Raw genomic sequence first — 19,599 nt, forward strand, 5'->3', positions numbered from 1 at the left:
TATGTCTTTAGGATTTTGTGTTGCTTTTCCACTTAAGTAGGAAGAGATTATACAAAAACTAGTTTGCCTAGAAGCCTTCCTTTCTATTAAAAAATTTAATATCTTAATTATCTTTTCAGGAATGAAATTTAGAGAATGCTGACCTTTAAAGTAAATACTTTATCATGAAGAGAGAGCCCATTTGATAATGCCAACGTCTGGTTGCTTTGTTGTGCTTTATAGAATGTTCTGTCTCTGCCGGAGTTTGCCATCTGAAGGCACAGTTGAAGAGGGGAGACACTTGATGACAAATGGGTCTTTATTCTTGACATAAAACAACTAGGAACAACCAAATATCGAATTGTAATTGCTTGTATTCAGATGAATGTGAAATTATGTGGTACTTATGAAGTAGTGAGATGAGGACTGAAAAGTAGCTGATAAAAAGTTTTGCTCAATATCAAATATTAACCTTTACCATAATTCATCCAGATGCTATTGTGTTTTTCCAAATGTTACAGCTCTTGCCATCTAAGTTAAACAAGTCCTTAGCAATGATAGAATTATCAATAATTTCAGTGTAGTAGATATTTAAGTATTAACTGCTAATGATATAAATCTTTAAAATATCAACAAAAGATAATCCTTTTAGTTAGTATCAGCTTGGCCATATTTGAACTAGTAACTTAGAGGTAACCTAAATAGTCTCATAAAATCTTTTCCAAACACTTAAAAATGATCCTGGGCCCAAGATATGCATTTGATAGTTTTCATTTTGTATAGTTACATTGGTTGAACTTAACATTTCCCCAGATACCTTTAAAGTTGAAGAGTTTAGGGAGGGAACCATTTGGAACATGAACTCTCAACCCTGTGTTGAATGATGTAATGTAATTAAAACTACCCTCAAAAGAGATTAGATTGAGTAGGTTTCACTACAAATGAGTGAAAATGCTGATCTACTCTATGAAAATAAATGAAAATTTGCGACCTTAATTCCTTTTTTATGACAAGCTGCCAGTAATGAAACATAAGATTACATTTAATAATTTTACTCATTACTTATAGAGCAAAATCTTACTTTGCAGTAAAAAGTTATTACTGTTTAGATACCACTGACATTCATTTATGAAACTGATCATTTCAGCCAGCCAACTGTGAAAATGAATGTAGGTTTTAAAACATTTATGCAGTGGTTAGTCAATTTAATGTACATTAGGCACTAAGAGGATCAGAAGGCATCACATTTCTAATTCTAAACAGTCGTGAAAGTAATATGTATTTATTGTTCAGAAAAATTGAAATGGTGTGAATGTTCTTTATTATTTTATTCAGAAAATAGCCAAAACAGTTATAGTATAAATGAACTCACACACTGCATCTTGATTACTTCTACTCCTATGGGAACTCATTGAATTTTCTTTTCTTTTTAGAAAACTCTCCCTTTTGTTCTTAAACTGCTGGGTAGAGTCACAGTTGTATTCAATATCTATGATTATTTTTTCTTCTAAAGAATCTCTAATTGCATTCAACTTTCGCACCTTTATCTGGACCTGTGTGTCCCCAAAATGTTTGAACCTCTCACGTGAAATTCAAAAGACACTGATTACGCAGACATGGTGTTGGAGAGCAGGGTCACTCTGTAGAGGAGAGAATGCTGCTTAGCTGGATGGGTGGCTGGAACATAAGCAGGGATTTCTTCCTGGTTTCTGCTCTTTCCACAGTCCAAAGTGCCCTACAGGCAGAATGAGCATGTCATGTATTACTTCAGCCAAGATGTTTTTGCGAGTAAAAGTGAACATTATTAATAAGCTGGAAAACCAGCAAGAAATCAGGACTGTCCTGGGCAAATCTGAATGTATGGCTCCCCTTCTTCAATGGAGCAGTTAACTTTAGTGCTCATTGCTGGCTTTTCTCACTGCTGGTGTGGAGAGTTGTCATTCTTAGATTTTTAAAAATTATTTTCAGTCACTCTGTAAATATTTGAAGTCCTGCTTTAAACAGGAAACTCCGGTTCCAAGTACAGGGCAGATAAGTAGGGGAACTAGTTGGTCCCAAATGGTTTAAATTCTAAGAGCTTAAACTCTAAAGATGAAAATGACACTAGCAATACAAACTAAATGTTAACTGTGTGGTAAGAGCTTTAGTGCTTCAAAGTGGAAGACAAGAGCATTGTACGTTGTCTGGCCTGGAAGGTACCCAGAAAGATGCTGTGACTTTACAAGGCCTTGACATAGGTAAAATTCAGATACATGGAGAAGGAGGCAGAGGCGATATTTTAAAAGAGAATGATATGAAGGAGAATGGATCTTGTTCATAGGGCAGTAAATCAGTTAAATAAGTTCATGGGATGGGAGGAGACATTATTAAAAAAATGAGGTCAAATTCTATAAACCTGTCAAAGCATAGAATAAGGAGTTTGAACTTGATCCCATTTAGAAATGGAGTCCTACTAAATGTGGACAAGTCAATGATATAAAGAAAGATGTATTTGAGAAGGAATCATTTGGCAGTACTGTTCAGGATTAATTGGAGGTTGAAGAGAAGGGAAGATGAAGAAAAGAGACCAATTAGTGGTTGCCTAGTGTGGGTGTAAGGTGTCATTAGAAAATGCAGGGAAAGAGCCTCCATGGGAGGAGAATGGATGATGGAACTTGATTGATTGGATAAGGGAAACTGCAGAAGGATGTGAAGGAGAAAAACCAGGAAACTTCTGAGGGAGCTGATCTGGGAGGCAAGACCCCAAGTTTTATCACAGATATACTGAGTTTCAAGTGTTGTGCGGGTAATTCACTTGAGTATATTTAGCCGGTTGCAGATAGATCAGAACAGCAAAGCAGTGTACTTCTGTGTGTTATCTGAAAATGTGTGCAATTTCCAACAACTGTTTATTCTTTCCGAGAATTCTGCATATTGTTATTAAACCATAACCCAAATCCTACCCTGGTGAAAGAAGCTAGGAGGAATATTCTGACTAACACTGAGTAAGAGTTTTGTGAACTTCATTAGTTCTCTCTCTGGCTTGAATTCTGAAGCTTAAGCTAAACCACCTTTCTTCTCATTATATCTGGACTAATTTCCTTATCTGGGTAATGAAGGGATTAGACCAAAGCCTCTCCTAGCTTCTGAGTGTCTGAGGGGCTGTCATAGTTCTGCTTTTCATGGTCCTGCTATTTGGATTATGAGACCGGTATCAGTTTCCCATTGCTGCTGTAACAAATTGCCATAAACTTGGTTTCCTAACAGAAATTTATGATGTCACAGTTCAGTAGAAGGTCTGAAGTCCAACACGAGTCTCACTGAGCTAAAAACAAGGTGTCAGTAGGGCTGCATTGCTTTCTGGAGATTCTAGGGGAGGATCCATTTTCTTGTTCTTTCCAGCTTTTGGAGGTCACTGACATTCCTTGGCTCAAAGCCAACATTGGCAGGACTGTCCTTCTCACATCACATCACTTGGATCTTCTCTTCTGTCTCCCTCTTCCACTTTTAACAATCTGTGTCATGAAATTGGGCCCACCTAGATAATACAGAATAAATATGTACCTCTCGAGGTCCTTGCATTAATCATATCTGTAAAGTTCCTTCTGCGATGTAAGGTTAACATACATATTCACAGATTCCAGGCATTAGGACATGAACCTCTTTGCAAGGGGGGTTCAGATATTACTCTGCCTACTATGATACTTTTCTGAAGAGAACAGGAAACCATCTTACTCTTTTTTCTTATGCTTTCTGGTTCATGTAATACTGAAACCTTATTCAAAGCTTTGCTTTATACTGTGATATTAATATATATTTTGACAATTTTTTATTTCTCAGTTTAAAACATGACAGTAATTGTCACTGATAAAGCATGTGTTGAATTTTTTAAAAAACTCAATTCCGCCATTCAAAAAATACAAAACTTAGTAAATGTATGTTTTTAAACTTAAAATATAAAACTGCTTTTTCCTAAAATAGGGAGAGGATGTAATCATATATTCATTTGCTTTAGGAAATAACGCATTTCGCTATACTTAGTAAAGGGTGAAAATTAGTATATTTTCACATCTTAAAGCTTTTTGCTATAAAGATACTTCAGAATAAAAGCATGTCTAATCATAGACAATTCCTTTTCCTTTTCTACCTTCAGCTTGACAGAAAGGAGATTTCAGATATTTCAGTTTCTCTCTTTAAACAACAACCAAAGCAGTAATTATCTTCCACAGAATCTTGAAGTTATGTTGATTGAGGCCTGTGAAGAGAGGTCCTCTATAAGAGGTTGTGTCATTATTCTTTTGTAACGTGCTCTAGTCAAATGGAGTGTCATACTGGTCGAAACCATTGTGATGAAGCCACAAATGGGCATAGAAATTTAAATGGATATTTAAATGGAGCACGTCAGGCATTGGAGACTTTTTTTTTTTTTTAATGAAAACATTACTGTGTCCAGTGATTCTAGATGGAAAAGTATGTTCCCAAGGAATTATGTTGAGTTCATTTTTCTTAGTAAAATTTCAAACAATTCACAGTACTGAGACATATCACAAATAGTAATTATTAAGTTATACAATAATTACAAGCAAAGTTTCATATTCAGTACAAAACTGATAATGGTCCTTGATAACATAAACTTCTAAAAAATGAAACAAAACATTTTATTCTAATTAACTAAACTTTGATACCCCAAGAAGGGGAAGGAGGGATACAGAACCTTTGCATTTCTGCTTGCAACAAGAGCCAATCCAAACTCTGCCCATACAGTTTCTTAATGACACAAGGGGAAATGGCTGAAACCACAGTGGAAATGGAAAATGTCTTTAATCGTTTCTGTTGTAAACTTCTTACCTCATGGAGAAACTGGACAAAGCAAATCAGATTAACTGTATGGCTCCACTTGTTTCCTTGGTTTATGTTTGTCTTTCTTTCTGTAAACTCCTCTTGGTTCATGTCTGTAGTCTTTTTGTTCTAGTTTCTTCAATAGCCGCTAAGTGAAGTGTTTTAGTGTGATTTATTTTGGCAGCCCTTAGTTCTAGATGAAATGTGCTACAGTAGTAAGCAGGGGTAGCTGGTTGGACCCATATGCAAAGCAGAAAAAAACACATTTAGCTTTTGAGTACAATTTCAACACTTAGCCATTACAATCCAGTTGATCACTATGATCTCATATAGATTTAAAATACTGTATATAATGTGTGTCTCATTGGAAAACTTTATGAATTCTTCTTACTTCTAGACTAATGTATTCATTTATTGTTGATAGTCCATGCTTCAATATTTTATGGTCTATTTATTGTTTATACTGTATTGTTTCCCCAATACAGTATGCACATTCTTGAACTTATGCTCTCATTTCTCACTCTTTTTCAGTGTCCTTTCATGTCCTTTTCAGGCAGGCACAACCTGGTCATCCTTCAAAACCCAGCTCACTATTTTCTTACAGTGCAAAATTTTGCTTAATGTGCAGCCTATGGTGGTGTCTCCCTTCTCTGAATTAATATAGAACCTCTCATGGTGTTGAACCATATGTTTCTAGTTATTTTTTGTGTTTACATATTAGATTTCCAACTAGATACTGAAAAGATTCTTTGAGGCAGAGATTATTTGTTATTTATATCTTTGTATTCTTGGAACTTCGCTTAATGTGGTTCAGATTTTAGGTTGCTTATAATTTGTCAGAATTTTTGGTTGCAAGTTAAAGAAACCCAACTTATGCACTAGTTAACTAAATAACCAACTAACTAACTAATAATGAGTAATAAACAAGGCCTAGGAATGGGTCTGTCTGAATATTTAGTCATGCTGGGTCAGGTAACCCAAATTTATCATCAGGAATCTGTCCTTCTATGTGTATTGTCTCTGCTTTCCTTTGTCCTGGTTTTGCACTCATTGTACCCTACACTGTGCCCTCTGGCAATAGAGGGAGAGCTTCTTTCTCTTAGTAGATCCAGGGAAAGCCCTAGGGCTGATGTTCTTTGACTTTATTGGACTCTCTTGGGTTAAGTGCCAGGCTTAAGTTACATGGCTAAGTCTTGAGCCAGGGGGTGGGATCAGTTATCTTCTCTCTTCCATAAAATAAACACTGAAATCAGTGAAGGGGCGGTTCCCAAAAGGAAAAGACGGTCTTTTGTGCCAGCAGAATGGGGAATAGATGCTGGATAAGCAAAAATAAGATACTGAATCAAGATTTCAGTAAATATTTGCTGATTGATCAGCTAAACTTCCTTTTGGGAATAAAGTCAGATTTGTTGAGAGTCTGTACCATTTTCCACCTTAATCCCAGATATTTTATCATTAGAAAGTGCCATGTATCCTCTGAGCACTTCATAGTCATGGTTGGAGGGATGAAAAGGTGATATCACATATGACTTTGACTTCCCCACTGATTTACCACCAAGGTTGGAAGGCTATTACTCTCTCAAGGGTGGATTTATAACTGTGCTTAGGTATTTGAGCCTTTAAATGGGCCCTCACTGTTCTTTTGTGGAAGAGTGAACAGAACAGTAATGAAATCTCTCACTGTGGATTGTGATGATGACAGCCCAATGGGTTCACGATAAAAGCAAGTGGCACTGTCAACGAGTTACACTATTAGTTGTGTGACTGTTTGGGATTCTTTGACTGAGAGCTATGTTGACTTCTGAGGTTGTTTATAAAGCATACAGATGGTAAGCTTTTGAAGTTGCCATTATTTCCAGCATTAGTGGTGAAGACATGTATGCTGAGATGGCTAACAAGGTTTTTGATTGCCTATTTTGTGCATTGAGAATGAAAAACAGATTTGAAGTACAGAAATTTAAGTCACGCATTGGGCAAATGGTCTGAAATCTAGCCAATCTTAATGAACATTTTATGCATAGTGAGCAAAGAATATTACGATTAATTTCCATGGGCAAATGGATGGTGGACAACCAAACCAAGATATCCGTTAGGGAGTTAAATAAATGTCTGCTGATTGATCAATTTAACATACCTATAGGGAAGAAGTCAGGTTTGTGTGGATTCTGTATCATTTTTTACTTTCATCTGAAACTCATTATGGTTAGACTGAGTAATAATATATTTGGGTAAAAGCATAGATAAACCTTTATCATTTGAATTTTGTTAAATTTTTTAAAAAGATTTAATTATTTTGGAGAGGGAGAGAATGGGAGGAGGGACAGAGGGAAGGAAGAGAGGGAATCTCAAGCAGACTCTTCACTGAGCCCGGCATGGAGCTAGATCTCAGGACCCGGAGATCATGACCTGAACTGAAACCAAGAGTCGGACACTCCACTGACTGAAGCACCCAGGCACCCCTTTGTTTAGTTTTGAAGATGCCTTTCTTAGCTCGTTAATTTATTTGTGTGTGGGAAAAGAGCAAATCAAGCATAAATAGAATAGTGTGCCCTTTAGAAGTTAATAATATGAAATCTCAGAGAAAGTTAATGTTTATTTTATTTAAAAATATTTATTGAGTACTGCTTTAATTTTATTTTTAATCTTTACCTTTTAGAACTGGAAGATAAGCAGAAATCTACAGCTGGTACCTCTTCGAATATTAATTTGTTCTTACAAATGTTTTAATCAACGTGGCCCTAACCTCTTTGGAATTGCTCAAGTGTAGAGTCGGTGAGCAGCTCATTTAGAGCCTCACATGACTTGCCCCCCAAGGCTCTGCACACGGAGTCAGATTATACCCTACTTAGGACACCATACTGTGTCTCTTCTTTTTGCCAGCACGTTAAACAAAGGAAGAAAAATAATTTACTTGTAAAGATCCCAATTTAACTGCTATACTCTACCTTTAGCTTGTTTAGAATCTAGGTGTGCTGTTTCTTCTTCGATTTAAAAACAAAATAAAGAATGGAAAAATAAAGATCTGTGTGGCAAGTGAGTGTTATGTTTTCCTGTCATTTGATGGCCACCGCCCTCCTTTTCTAGATAAGTGTTAAGAGACTTTGATGGGGACAAGTATTTATTTTATGCATGTTTTGCAGTTGAAAGAGGATTACTTTTAGTGTGAGTTGTATCACATTTGTATGATTTCAGCTGAGCTCTTATTTTTAAGAGGCACTAACGTCTTATCGACTAAGGTAAAAACTTTATTCCATTTAAAACTGAGTAGAAACCTGGAAACTGAGGCTTGGTTGATCCTAATGTCACTTTGTTTCTACTTTTAAAGTTTTGTAATTTTTTGTTTTTGTTTTTCACAAAAGAAACGTACAGAAGCCAGGGCAGTGGCGCTGAAATGAGAATTTGACTCATTTTCTCTGAAGGACAACAGAAAAGTAGAGAAAGAAGTTATGAAAATACATGACATAGGTCCCATAAAGCAGTGGTCTTTGTATGTGTGGTTTGGTCTGGCAGCAGCCGCATCACTTGCGAACTGTTGAAAGTACAAGTACAGACCTACTAAATCAGAAACTGGCGGAGTAGGACAGCAGTCTGTGTTTTAACAGATCATCCAGGTGATTTTGAGCCATGCTGTCATGTGAGAGCCATAGGTACTGACGAAGAGAAATTTGCTATAGGTTCAGAAAAGCAAGAAATTTAATCATTTTATGTTTAAATCCCACTAGAACTATGTTTCTTCACGTAACTATTTGGTGGTACTTCTGGTGGAAAGCTGAGTGGATTCTCATTTTCATTTATTTTATTATTTATGTTACCTTCCCAGCGAGGCCTTTTTTAGTTCACTTCAGGATATACTCCTCTATGTACCAGAGTTGCCTCTAGCATGCCTGGGAAGGTAACTCAATGGAGCTCAGCTGAAAGGCCTTCAATCCCAAAGAATACAAGAGTCAGGCCCCACTGAGACAGAGATGGGGCCTCAAGGTAAATTTCTGAAGGCTCCATTAATCAAGAGTGCATTTTAAACAAAAATAAAAAACAAAGTACAAATGAAAGTCATAGGACCTCATTAAAAATGAGTTACAGGAATAAACCGTGTATGTTTATCGAGGGAAAACCATTTGGAAAATTGACTTTGATTAGGGAAATATTTTTATGCAACATGTGCTGTTCAAAAGTGTTTTGTTTACCATTTTAATCTCTTGACCTCAGCCACAGTTTCTGTGCCATCCTGGTTCTGGGGAGAACAATGGATCCATTCATTCATCTATGCACTCATTTGTTCAACAAAATATCTCAAGTACCCTTGAACCTCAAGTGACATGAAAAAAGAATGTTAACTCTTTACTTTTCCACCCTCATTCTCTTCTGTCTCTGGGTCCTGAGACCTAGTTTCTCCCCCTTTCCCAAAACTGATATTTTGGAGGTCATCTGTGACTTTCTACCAGTCCACCTGCTCGTCATCTGGCTGGTCTTCCCTTCAAGTTTGAGCTCAGTTGACCATCTTTTGCCTCTTGGAACTAAATGCCTTAAGTTCATTCTTTATTTCTATGGTGGCCTCTTCCCCATACCTTTAACTTAATTCTCTTCCATACCTTCTTTCAAAAACAAGAGTTCTATGAGACTCTCTCCTCAGTACCATTTTCTTCTCTTAGCATGTTTTCTTTACCTGAAGGAAGTCATCTACTCACACCAGTTTCATTGAGCTTCATTTATCACACCTGGGGTGGGGGGGCCGGGGGTAGCTCCCTAGTCTTTTTAATTTTAGCACATGTTTCCAAGCTCCTCCACTTCAACATCTCTAAAATAGGACTGATTCTTTTCTTCTTCTTTTTAAGATTTTTAAAAAAGATTATTTATTTATTTGAGAGAGAATATGAGAGAGAGCACACAAGCAGGGTGAGGGGCAGAGGAAGAAGCAGACTCTTCACTGAGCAGGGAGCCCAAGGCAGAGCTTGATTCCAGGATCCCAGGTCATGACCTGAGCTGAAGGCAGATGCTTAACTGACTGAGCCACCCAGGCACCCCAAGACTGATTCTCTTCTTTACAAATTTTTGTCTTCCATTGTAGTAAACACATACTTATTGAGGCACTACTCTCTGCTGGGCATTGTGTTTTTGTTCTAGGAATATAGCAGAACAAACTGGCAGAGCCTGCTCTCAGGAAGCTTATATTCTAAATGAGGCAGGGGAGGCAAATGAGGAAAAAGACAAATAATATGGTGAGATGCATGCGCGTGCGCGCGCGCGCGCACACACACACACACACACACACATACATACTTTGAAGAGAAGTAAAATAAGATTTGGGAGATAGAGAATGATGGGAATACTTTTTATTGAGGGTGGTCTGGGCCTGATAAGGTAATATTTGATCAGAGATCTGAAGCAAATGAGGGCATGCACTCTACAGATAGAATTCAATGAATTGGGATCATTTGAGTATTTGAAAGGCAGAAAGTTCAAGATGATGCTAAAAGTGCCAGGTAACCAGTGGTGTGCTGAAGAAAAATCGTGACTCTGATGTCAGAAAATTTAGTGTGGCTGGATACATGGTCATGTATCAATTGTCACCATGGCAACCAGACCGGGGAAGGGTGCACCTGCTTCTACCCTCTGGGGCCACCCCATGTTCTGAATCACTGGTTAATTAAATCAGAAATTTAGTTAATGTTATTCCGTATATATGTGAGTGTGTATGTGCATGTGAGTTTGTGGTCTCTCCTTGCCAATCTGTATCCATCCGAGACACTATTTATTATTTATTATTTTAGGGTTACTAATGAATTCTATTTGTCCCTAGTTACTAGTTTCTTCCCACTCTATTCCTATTCTGTTCTAATATGTCTATAGTTACTATGAATAATCCAAGCATAATCTCACAAATATATTTGTGGATATGCTTTGTGTACACAATCCAATGTGGATTTTTCTCCCAGTATTAATTCTTTTTTTAAAAGATCCTTTTAAGATATGGAGAAAGTACCTTTTTTTTTTTAAGATTTTATTTATTTATTTGTCAGAGAGAGAGCAAACACAAGCAGAGTGGCAGGCAGAGGCAGAGGGAGAAGCAGGCTCCCTGCCTAGCAAGGAGCCCGATGTGGGACTCGATCCCAGGATGCTGGGATCATGACCTGAGCCAAAGGCAGCTGCTTAACCACTGAGCCACCCAAGTATTAATTACCCAATATTTATTAATTAATATTAAATACCCAATATTTCCCAGTATTAATTACCCAATATTTCCAACAACTGTTCAGAATGGTGCTTGTTTAATTCTGTGGGCAAAGAATCAATAAATCTAGCCAAGTACTGGTACTATTTTTGTATAGTCAAAGCAATAAGCCATTAATGATATTTGTGATATCTGCCTTTTTTTTCACTTTCTTGGTTAAAATAACATTGTTTTCTTTATGTTAATGTTTATTAATGACCATTAGTGAGAAAGTTTTATTTTTTATTTTTTAATTTTTTTTCAAGATGGATATTCTTTTTTTTTTTTTTTTTTAAGATTTTATTTATTTGAGAGAGAGCAGAGAGAGAGAGAAAGAGAGAGAGAGTGTGCACACTTGAACAGGGGTAAGGTGCAAGGGAGAGGTACAAGCAGATTACCCAGTGAGCAGAGAGCCTGATGTGGTACTTGACATGAACAGAAGGCAGATGCTTAACCTGTTGAGCCACCCAGGCACCTCACGGAGGCACCCCTTTTAGATGAAAGGAGATTTAATTTTTTTTGGCTGATAAAGTTTCTAAAGACTCGAAAATAACCGTTGGAACTCTGATGGGTATTTCTCCATGAAATACCTCTTTGCATGTTCCTTATTGTCTCGGTTATTTCCCAGACTGCAGCTGTGAGAAAATAAATAACTGCAAGTCAGTTGCACTTGCTAAAAAGAATGGTTTTGTTTCTTGGTGCAAAGAAAGTTCCCAGGCAGGGCAGTTTAATCTGCAAACCCAGTGCTGGAACTTGGGGAGCTTTCTGCAGGCCCCAGGACTCCAAATCACGTGGAATTTCCTGACCTGCAGTTCAGAAGGTACTTTGAGATGCCTAGTCCAGCTGTGGCACAGCAGGATTGATGAGGGGACTTTTAAATAACCCTCATCCTGCTAGAGTGGGTACCCTGAGGGGCCAGAGCCATCACCTGAGGTAGAGAGGAGTGTAGCATACACACCCTGTCTCTACATAGGTTTGGTGTGAGTGAGGAGGGCTACTAGGGCAACAGCATCAGGAGGCACCTGGGCTGCGGGTGGGTGAATGAGCTAGGAGAGCTGCTTTAGAAGGTGGGCGGAGAAAATAAAAGATCTATGATGTTGTCGAGTCAGGGCAGCTGAAAGGGCAGCTGAAAGATCAGACGCAACCAAGGGCTGGTGTCTGGGCCTTGCAAGGAGAGGCGGGGCTCCTTAGCATCACTGCAGACTCAAGATGAGGACAAGCTTGGACTGCAGCTAGCAGGCAGACAGTGTGGAGCTGGGGCCGTGTGGCACAGCACGTTCACAAGGCCATTTTATGGGAAATCTGCCTTTTATTCCCTTAAATAGTTGATAACAATTTGGAGAGAGGAAAAAGGAGAGTGTTTTGGAGAATGCGGTAGCTGGATGCAGGGGAAATAGATCATAAATAGCCACCTCTCTCCTGGTAAAATTAGAAACAGCTTCCCATGAATCGAATTATAACCACAAACTTTGATTTCTTGCTCATGTAAAGCAGGGGTGGCATGTCATTTTATGTTATCTTTTCAAATAGAAGAGAAAAGGGCATTTAAAAGGTTTTAAAGCTTACCACTTTAAATGTCTCCTCAAGTAGTAGGATTGGCTTGAAAGAAAAGTACTTCCTGGCCACATATTTGATTGGGAGTTCCATGCAGCATAACTAAACCCTTCACCTTCTGCTTCTCCTATGCGTCTGTCACTTTCTCTTTCACTCATAATTGACTTACCAATTTTATTTGTTGTCTGTCTCATTCCACTCTAATGTAAACTCCATGAGAGCAGGGCAGAGCCTTTCCCCTTAACATTTATTATAAAAATTCTCAAACACCCAGAAAAGTTGGGAGAATTTTACAGTGACCATTCACATGCCCATCACCTAGATTCTACAATTTACATTTTACTATATTTGCTTTTATTACATATCTATTCATCCCTCTATTCAGGCATGAATCCATGTTACCATTTCATTTTTGGTATAATTTGAAGTTGGAGATGACAGAATATTTTTCTTCTAATATTTCAGAGTGCATGTAACTAATTAGAGTTCGATACTTGTTTCTTTTTTTTCCCCTTGAGGTAAAATTTACATGCATCTGCTTACATGTGCAAAGTTACATGACTTTGACAAGTGCATTTATATACCTTTTATTGAGATACACAGTATTGCCATCAGAAAATTCTCCCCTGTGCCTTCCCTGTAGGGTTGCCAGATTTCATAACTAAAAATACAGGACAACCAGTTAATTTGAATTTCAGCAAAGCAATAAATAGATTTTGATTTATTATAAATTTTTATTGATCTCTTTAATTCCAGTATAATTAACATACAGTGTTATATTAGTTTCAGGTGTACAATATAGTGATTCAGCAATTATATACTTTGCAGTGCTCATCATGGTAACTGTACTTTTAATTCCCATCACCTATTTCCCCCATGCCTCCATCCACCTCTCCTCGGGCAACCAGCAGTTTGTTCTCTATATTTAAGAGTCCTTTTTTTTTGTTTTGTTTTGTTTGTTTTGTTTCTTAAATTTCACCTGTGGTTGAAATCACAAGGTACTTGTCTTTTTCTGACTGACTTATTTCACTTAGCATTATACACTATAGCTCTATCCAAGTTGTTGCAAATGGCAAGATTTCATTCTTTTTTATGGCTGAGTAATATTCCAGGTGTGTGTGTATGTGTGTGTGTGTGTGTGTGTGTACACTACATCTTCTTTATCCATTTACCTATTTATGGACACTTGGGTTGCTCCTGTATTTTGGCTATTGTAAATAATGCCGCCATGAACATAGGTGTGCATATACCTTTTTGAATTATTGTTTTTATTTTCTTTGAGTAAATACCCAGGTAGTGTTATTACTAGATCATATGGTAATTCTATTTTTATTTTTTTAAAGATTTTATTTATTTATTTGACAGAGAGAGAGAGATCACAAGTAGGTAGAGAGGCAGGCAGAGAGAGGGGGAAGAAGGCTCCCCACTGAGCGGAGAGCCTGATGCGGGGCTTGATCCCAAGACCCTGAGATCATGACCTGAGCCGAAGGCAGAGGCTCAACCCACTGAGCCACCCAGACACCCCTCTATTTTTAATTTTTTAAATGAAATTCTAATTTCAATTTTTAAATCATATGGTAATTCTATTTTTAATTTGTAATTAAAAATTAAAAAAAATTTTACTACTGTTTTCCACAGTGGCTGCACCAGTTTGCATTCCTACCAATAGTGCATGAGGGTTCCTTTTTTCCACATCCTCACCAATACATGTTTGTTGTGTTCTTAATTTTAGACATTCTGGCAGGTATGAGGTGATATCTCATTATGGTTGATTTACATTTTCCTGATGATTATGATGCTGAGCGTCTTTTCATGTGTCTCTGGGCCATCTTTGTGTCTTTTTTGGAAAAATATCTGTTCATGTCTTTCGATCATTTTTAATTGGGTTATTTGTGGAGGGTTTTTTTTTTTTTTTGGTGTTGAGTTGTATAAGTTCTTCATTTATTTTAGATATTAACCCCTTATTGGCTATATCATTTAAAAATATCTTCTCTCATTCACTGTATTATTTTTTTGTTTTGTTGATGGTTTCCTTTATTATGCAAAATCTTTTGATTTTGGTATAATCCCAGTATTTCAATTTTGTTTTTGTTTCCTTTACCAAAGGAATGGGAGTGTTTCTGTAACTGATGTCAAAGAGATTATTGCCTATGTTTTCTTCTAGGAATTTTGTAGTTTCAGGTCTCACATTTGGGTCTTCAATCCATTTTTGAGTTTATTTTTATATATCATGTAAGAAAGTGGTTCAGTTTCATTTTTTTTAAGCAAATAGCTGTCCAGTTTTCCCAAAACCATTTATTAAAAAGATTATCTTTTTCCCATTATACATTCTTGCTTCCTGTCATAGTTTAATTGACCATATAACCAGGGGTTTATTTATGGGCTCTCTATTATGTTCCATTGATATATGTATCTGTTTTTTGTGCTGGAACCATACTGTTTTAATTGCTACAGCTTTTTAGTGTTACCTTGAGATCTGGAATTGAGATTCCTCCAGTTTTGTTCTTCTTTTTTAAGATTGCTTTGGCTACTTGGGGTCTTTTGTGATTCCATACAAATTTTAGGATTATTTGTTCTAGTTCTGTGAAAGACACTTTTGGTATTGTGATAGAGATTGCATTAAATCTGTAGGTTCCTTTAAGTAGTACGGCCATTTTAACAATACTTGTTCTCCCAACCCAGGAGCATGGACTCTATTTCCATTTGTTTGTGTTATCTTCAGTTTATTTCATCAATGTTTTATAGTTTTTATAGTCCAGGTCTTTTGCTCCCTTGGCTAAGTTTATTTCCAGGTATTTTATTATTTTTGCTACAACTGTTTTATTGTTTTTTTTAATTACAACGAGCACATTTTTAGTATAATAATGTCTCAAATATTGCACAGAATATACTTATAATAAAAAAAGACTTTGTTGTTTATTTGAAACTCAAATTTAACTGGAAATCCTGTATTTATCTAGCAATGCTAGTTTTTAAGTAAATTCTTGTCTCAGCCCCAGAGGAACCATCATTCTAATTTTTTTCCCCTATAGATTGTGTATACTGAAGGAGGTGTACAATATGTATTCTTTTCTATAAGACTTTCTTCACTCAGTGTGATGGTTTTGAGATCCATCCATATTGTTTATGTATTTCATGCATTTCCCCATTTTTATTACTGAATAGTATTCCATAATATAAGTTTAATACTTTTTGTTCACTTGTTCTTCACCTTGGGCTTTTTTTCCAGTTTCTGTCTATTATGAATAATCTGCTATGAACCAGACCGTGCTTGGAAACATCCAGTGGCTGCCAACCAAGTTCTAGATGAAGTAGAAACTCCTTATTATGCCTCACAGACACTTTCTACGTTAGCTTTTCTTACCTCTTCCCTGGTCTTACCTCTCACTGTTCTTTTCTCAAGTTCACTCCTCTCCAGTCATCTTCTTTTCAGTGCCCCGAAGTTTCTATGCTGCTTCCACGTTGGGCCTTTTATATGAAGTCCCCCCCATTGGAATCCTACTGCTGGCTGCCTGGCACATTTTGTTCAGGCTCCTCCACTTACTGTAGGGTGACTATAGGCAAGTTTCCTCATCTCTGTGGGCCTCTATCCCTAACCCTTTGTCAGAGTCCTGGAATAATAACCATTCCTTTCTCAAGGGGTTGTTATGTGGATTAACTGAACTAACATATGGAAAGCACTTAGCTAGGCAACACAGTAAGTGTTCAATGTTAGTACTCCATGTTATGGAGAGCTTGAGTTTTTAGAAGCTTATGCTTTAGGTCTACTGCATACAAATGAATGGGGAATCATGGAAGGGGATGGCAGCAGAGTGGAAGAGCAATTAGGAGCAGCAGGCCAACACAGGGGCAAGACTAGCTGAGAGTAATAGTTTATGTGAGTACACTCAGTGGGAATTGAGGTAATGGCAGTAGGAATTGAAAATGTGAAAGATTCACAAGACCTTTATTTTGGAGTCAGAACTGACTGAATGAATGTCAAAGAGTGAAGTCCAAGGTAGAGACATAGATACCTCTGAGCCTTCTGTATTGGTTATCTGTGACAAGTTTGGTGCAAAGTAATAAGATAAGGGACTCAGGTAGAGGGATTGGATTTGGTGAAAAATACGTTTGACTTTAGATTATTTAGATAAATTAAGGATGCTCACTGGACATAGGTGGAACTGTCCACCAGAACACTGGAAAAGAAAATAAAATCAAAAGCATGGATTTTGATCAGGAATGAATTATATCCTTGTATCATCTGAGGACTTTGTCTTCCAGGAAATAAAGCGGTGATGCTTCTATTGCTGTTCTATAGATCTCATTCCTTTTTTAGACTCATCCCGGATAAGATTCTAATAAGTGGACAACTCTGTTCCTTCCACATTCAGGTAACAAAGATACAGGAATAAGTACAGGAGAAGGCTCTTTTAGTAGAAGAGGGCCAAGGGCTCACCTGAGGAGCCTGTTTAAAAGTCAGAAGAAGCAGTGTTTGAAGGGAACTACTTAATAAGGTCTGGCTCTGGCTGTGATTCTTTGCTTCTTTCTTCTTTTTTTCTTTCTTCTCAAGGATTAAGACTTTGGTACTTTGAATCACGGTGTTCCAATTTGCAGCTTAGGGCGGATTATTTTAAATCCAAAAACTGAGAAGAAAAAGATGGAGTCTGTAGGTAGCCTTTAGATTCCTGATCTCAAGGCAAGAGGCCAGTAATACATGACACAGGGGAGAGAGAGAGAGAGAGAGAGAGAGAGAGAGAGAATGTGTGTGTGTGCGCGCACACACGCTTGTGCATGCGTTGTCTGTCTTCCTTGTTTTGATTCTTTTCCACTGCTAGGCAGGAACCGGAGATCAGAGCAGCATCTGGCACTGCTACTGTGGCCATCCCTTAATAAATAAAAACTAATAAAAACTTCCTAGTTGTAATGCTGGGGCTTTGTGTCACTTTTTAGAGAATTAGGCGTATGCAATTTTTATCTATTACTCTATATAGTTTTTATAGAGTGTATTATAACAAAAATCACCCAAGATTTCTGAACTGAAAAGTCCTTTTAGGACAGAATTACTCATTAAGAAAAAAGAAACTGATCTTACTTAAATTTTTTTCTCTGGATGTATTTTAGAAATACATAAATAAAAGCCATAAATAAAGTCCTGCCTTCCTGATAGAAATAGTCATGGAGTAAAATTGTTTCCATCTAAACATTTCCAGGGGTTATCTATCTAACCAAGTGAATCTACTTACAATACGTTATTTGTATTTATGTTCATGCAAGTCTTTGTATTTTGAACAAGAATTCTGATACATTATGTTTTTAAAGAGTTATTTAGAGAAACTCAGAGAATCTTTCATGTCATAGACACCAGGTATTTTACTGCTAATTCCGAACTTCTCATTTCATGAAAGGAATAATTTATTGTTAGAAAAGTACTTTTCCACTCTACTATGGTCCTTAACAGTGCTAATGGTATTCCCATTAGCTTAGTACTCGTAGACTTTCCATGGCACCTATCTCTGTCTTTTATCTCTCCTCTTAAAGATGATATTCCAGCTTCGAGTTCTCAGAAACATTTGCTTATTCCAGATGGATCAGATGGCAGATGTAGAAGACCAGGGCAATAAGAAGAATGGATTTAATTTGTTGCCATGAATATGGAGTTAATTTTCATATTTAACTTAGTTTAATTTCTTTTCAACAAGTATAATTCTCAATTCTCTGAAAGTCTCAGTTTCTGTTTTTTACTTGCTCTTCAAAGCATGACCACCTCTAGGGGTGGAGTGTTGGTCAGGAATATATTTTGGAGATTACTAGCTTTATAACTTAATTGGTTTTAATCAAGTCTATTGGTTATAGCACAAACTTTTCTTTTCAGTGCTTGCTTAACGTGTTAAACCCATTATTTTTCAGAGTGGCTTCCCAAAGCCTTTATAGTTGGTTTGTGTATTAGGAAATTCTTCTACATTTCTTAAGAAGTAGAATAGGAAGTACAGTAGTTGCTTACCACTAAGTTATTACTAAGGAAAAGCAGATATGTACATCTGCTAAACATATATATATATATTCATATATAATACATATATACACACATATGTAAATTGCCCTTGCATGGATTAAATTTAGGTGGCTCCTCTGTTATTATTTATTAAAATGGTGCAGAAAGACTTGGCAGCAAAGGGCATGTATCTTTGCCCATTTTTCACTTGCATGAAATACTGGCTTATTCTCAATTCTAATGAAGGAATTGAGAAACCAAATTTGAAGTGTTCGATGTTCTTAAATAAGACAGCCAAACCTGAATGAGAACTCTGTATTTTTTAGATTGCAAATGATCATGATTGAAAACAATCTTCCCATTCAATGAATAGACATATGACCCAGCTATCATTGTATTGTTACTTGGTTTTCTTAGACGTATTCAGACAAACAGTACGCTCAAGGAAGAATATGTCATTTCTTTCTCCACCTGACTCACATGGGTGAGTTCAAAGGGACTGTGCAGTATTACCTGTTACTTCAAGTTTACCTTTTCTTCTAAGTACAGTCATTCATGCCTTACAAATAGGCATGCCATGAATTACTGAGCAGATTTCTGAGGTGTGCAGGAGTTGGAGGTCCTAGGAGGATTCAGTGGTCTGGTTCTGTTGCTGTACCTGGATTTCTGCAACGTGCAATTGTGTCTGAGTTGTCTACCTCTGCACATGGAGGGATTAGTCCCTACATTCTGAAAATAAGCCTCCAGAAAAGAAAGAGCAACTAGAGGAGATGGAAGGAAATACTGCAAGAGATATATTCTTTCTCATGTATGGGGCTGACTTTTGGGACACTGGCATGCACTTTCTAATAAATTATCCATGTGCCTATTCTTATCCATTCCTATCAGGAGAAAAAAGAGAAAATCAAAATTCCTACCAGTCTAGGAACATTGTGAAACAATGTCAGCCATGAAATATTTATGAGAGATTCTGGATGAAGCAGAGTCTGAGGGAGGAAAGGACTGAAAAGTCTGAGACACACAAATATTTTGATGATTGAGAATCATTGTCTGGGGATTTAAAAAA

The 19,599-nt window shown here is 37.1% G+C and overlaps 1 protein-coding gene across 2 annotated transcripts in view; it reads left to right on the top strand.

Moving 5' to 3' along the window:
- Positions 1-7,564, top strand: part of LRRC69 (leucine rich repeat containing 69) — a 94,325-nt gene extending 86,761 nt beyond the window's left edge. For both annotated transcript variants that reach the window (XM_059392914.1, XM_059392915.1), the window contains one exon: positions 7,454-7,564. In XM_059392914.1, the coding sequence (XP_059248897.1) occupies positions 7,454-7,564 (111 nt within the window). The remainder of the gene's footprint in view (positions 1-7,453) is intronic.
- The last annotated feature ends 12,035 nt before the right edge of the window (positions 7,565-19,599 follow it).

Source organism: Mustela nigripes, chromosome 3, assembly GCF_022355385.1.
Source record: "Mustela nigripes isolate SB6536 chromosome 3, MUSNIG.SB6536, whole genome shotgun sequence".
Taxonomy (NCBI): Eukaryota; Metazoa; Chordata; class Mammalia; order Carnivora; family Mustelidae; genus Mustela; species Mustela nigripes.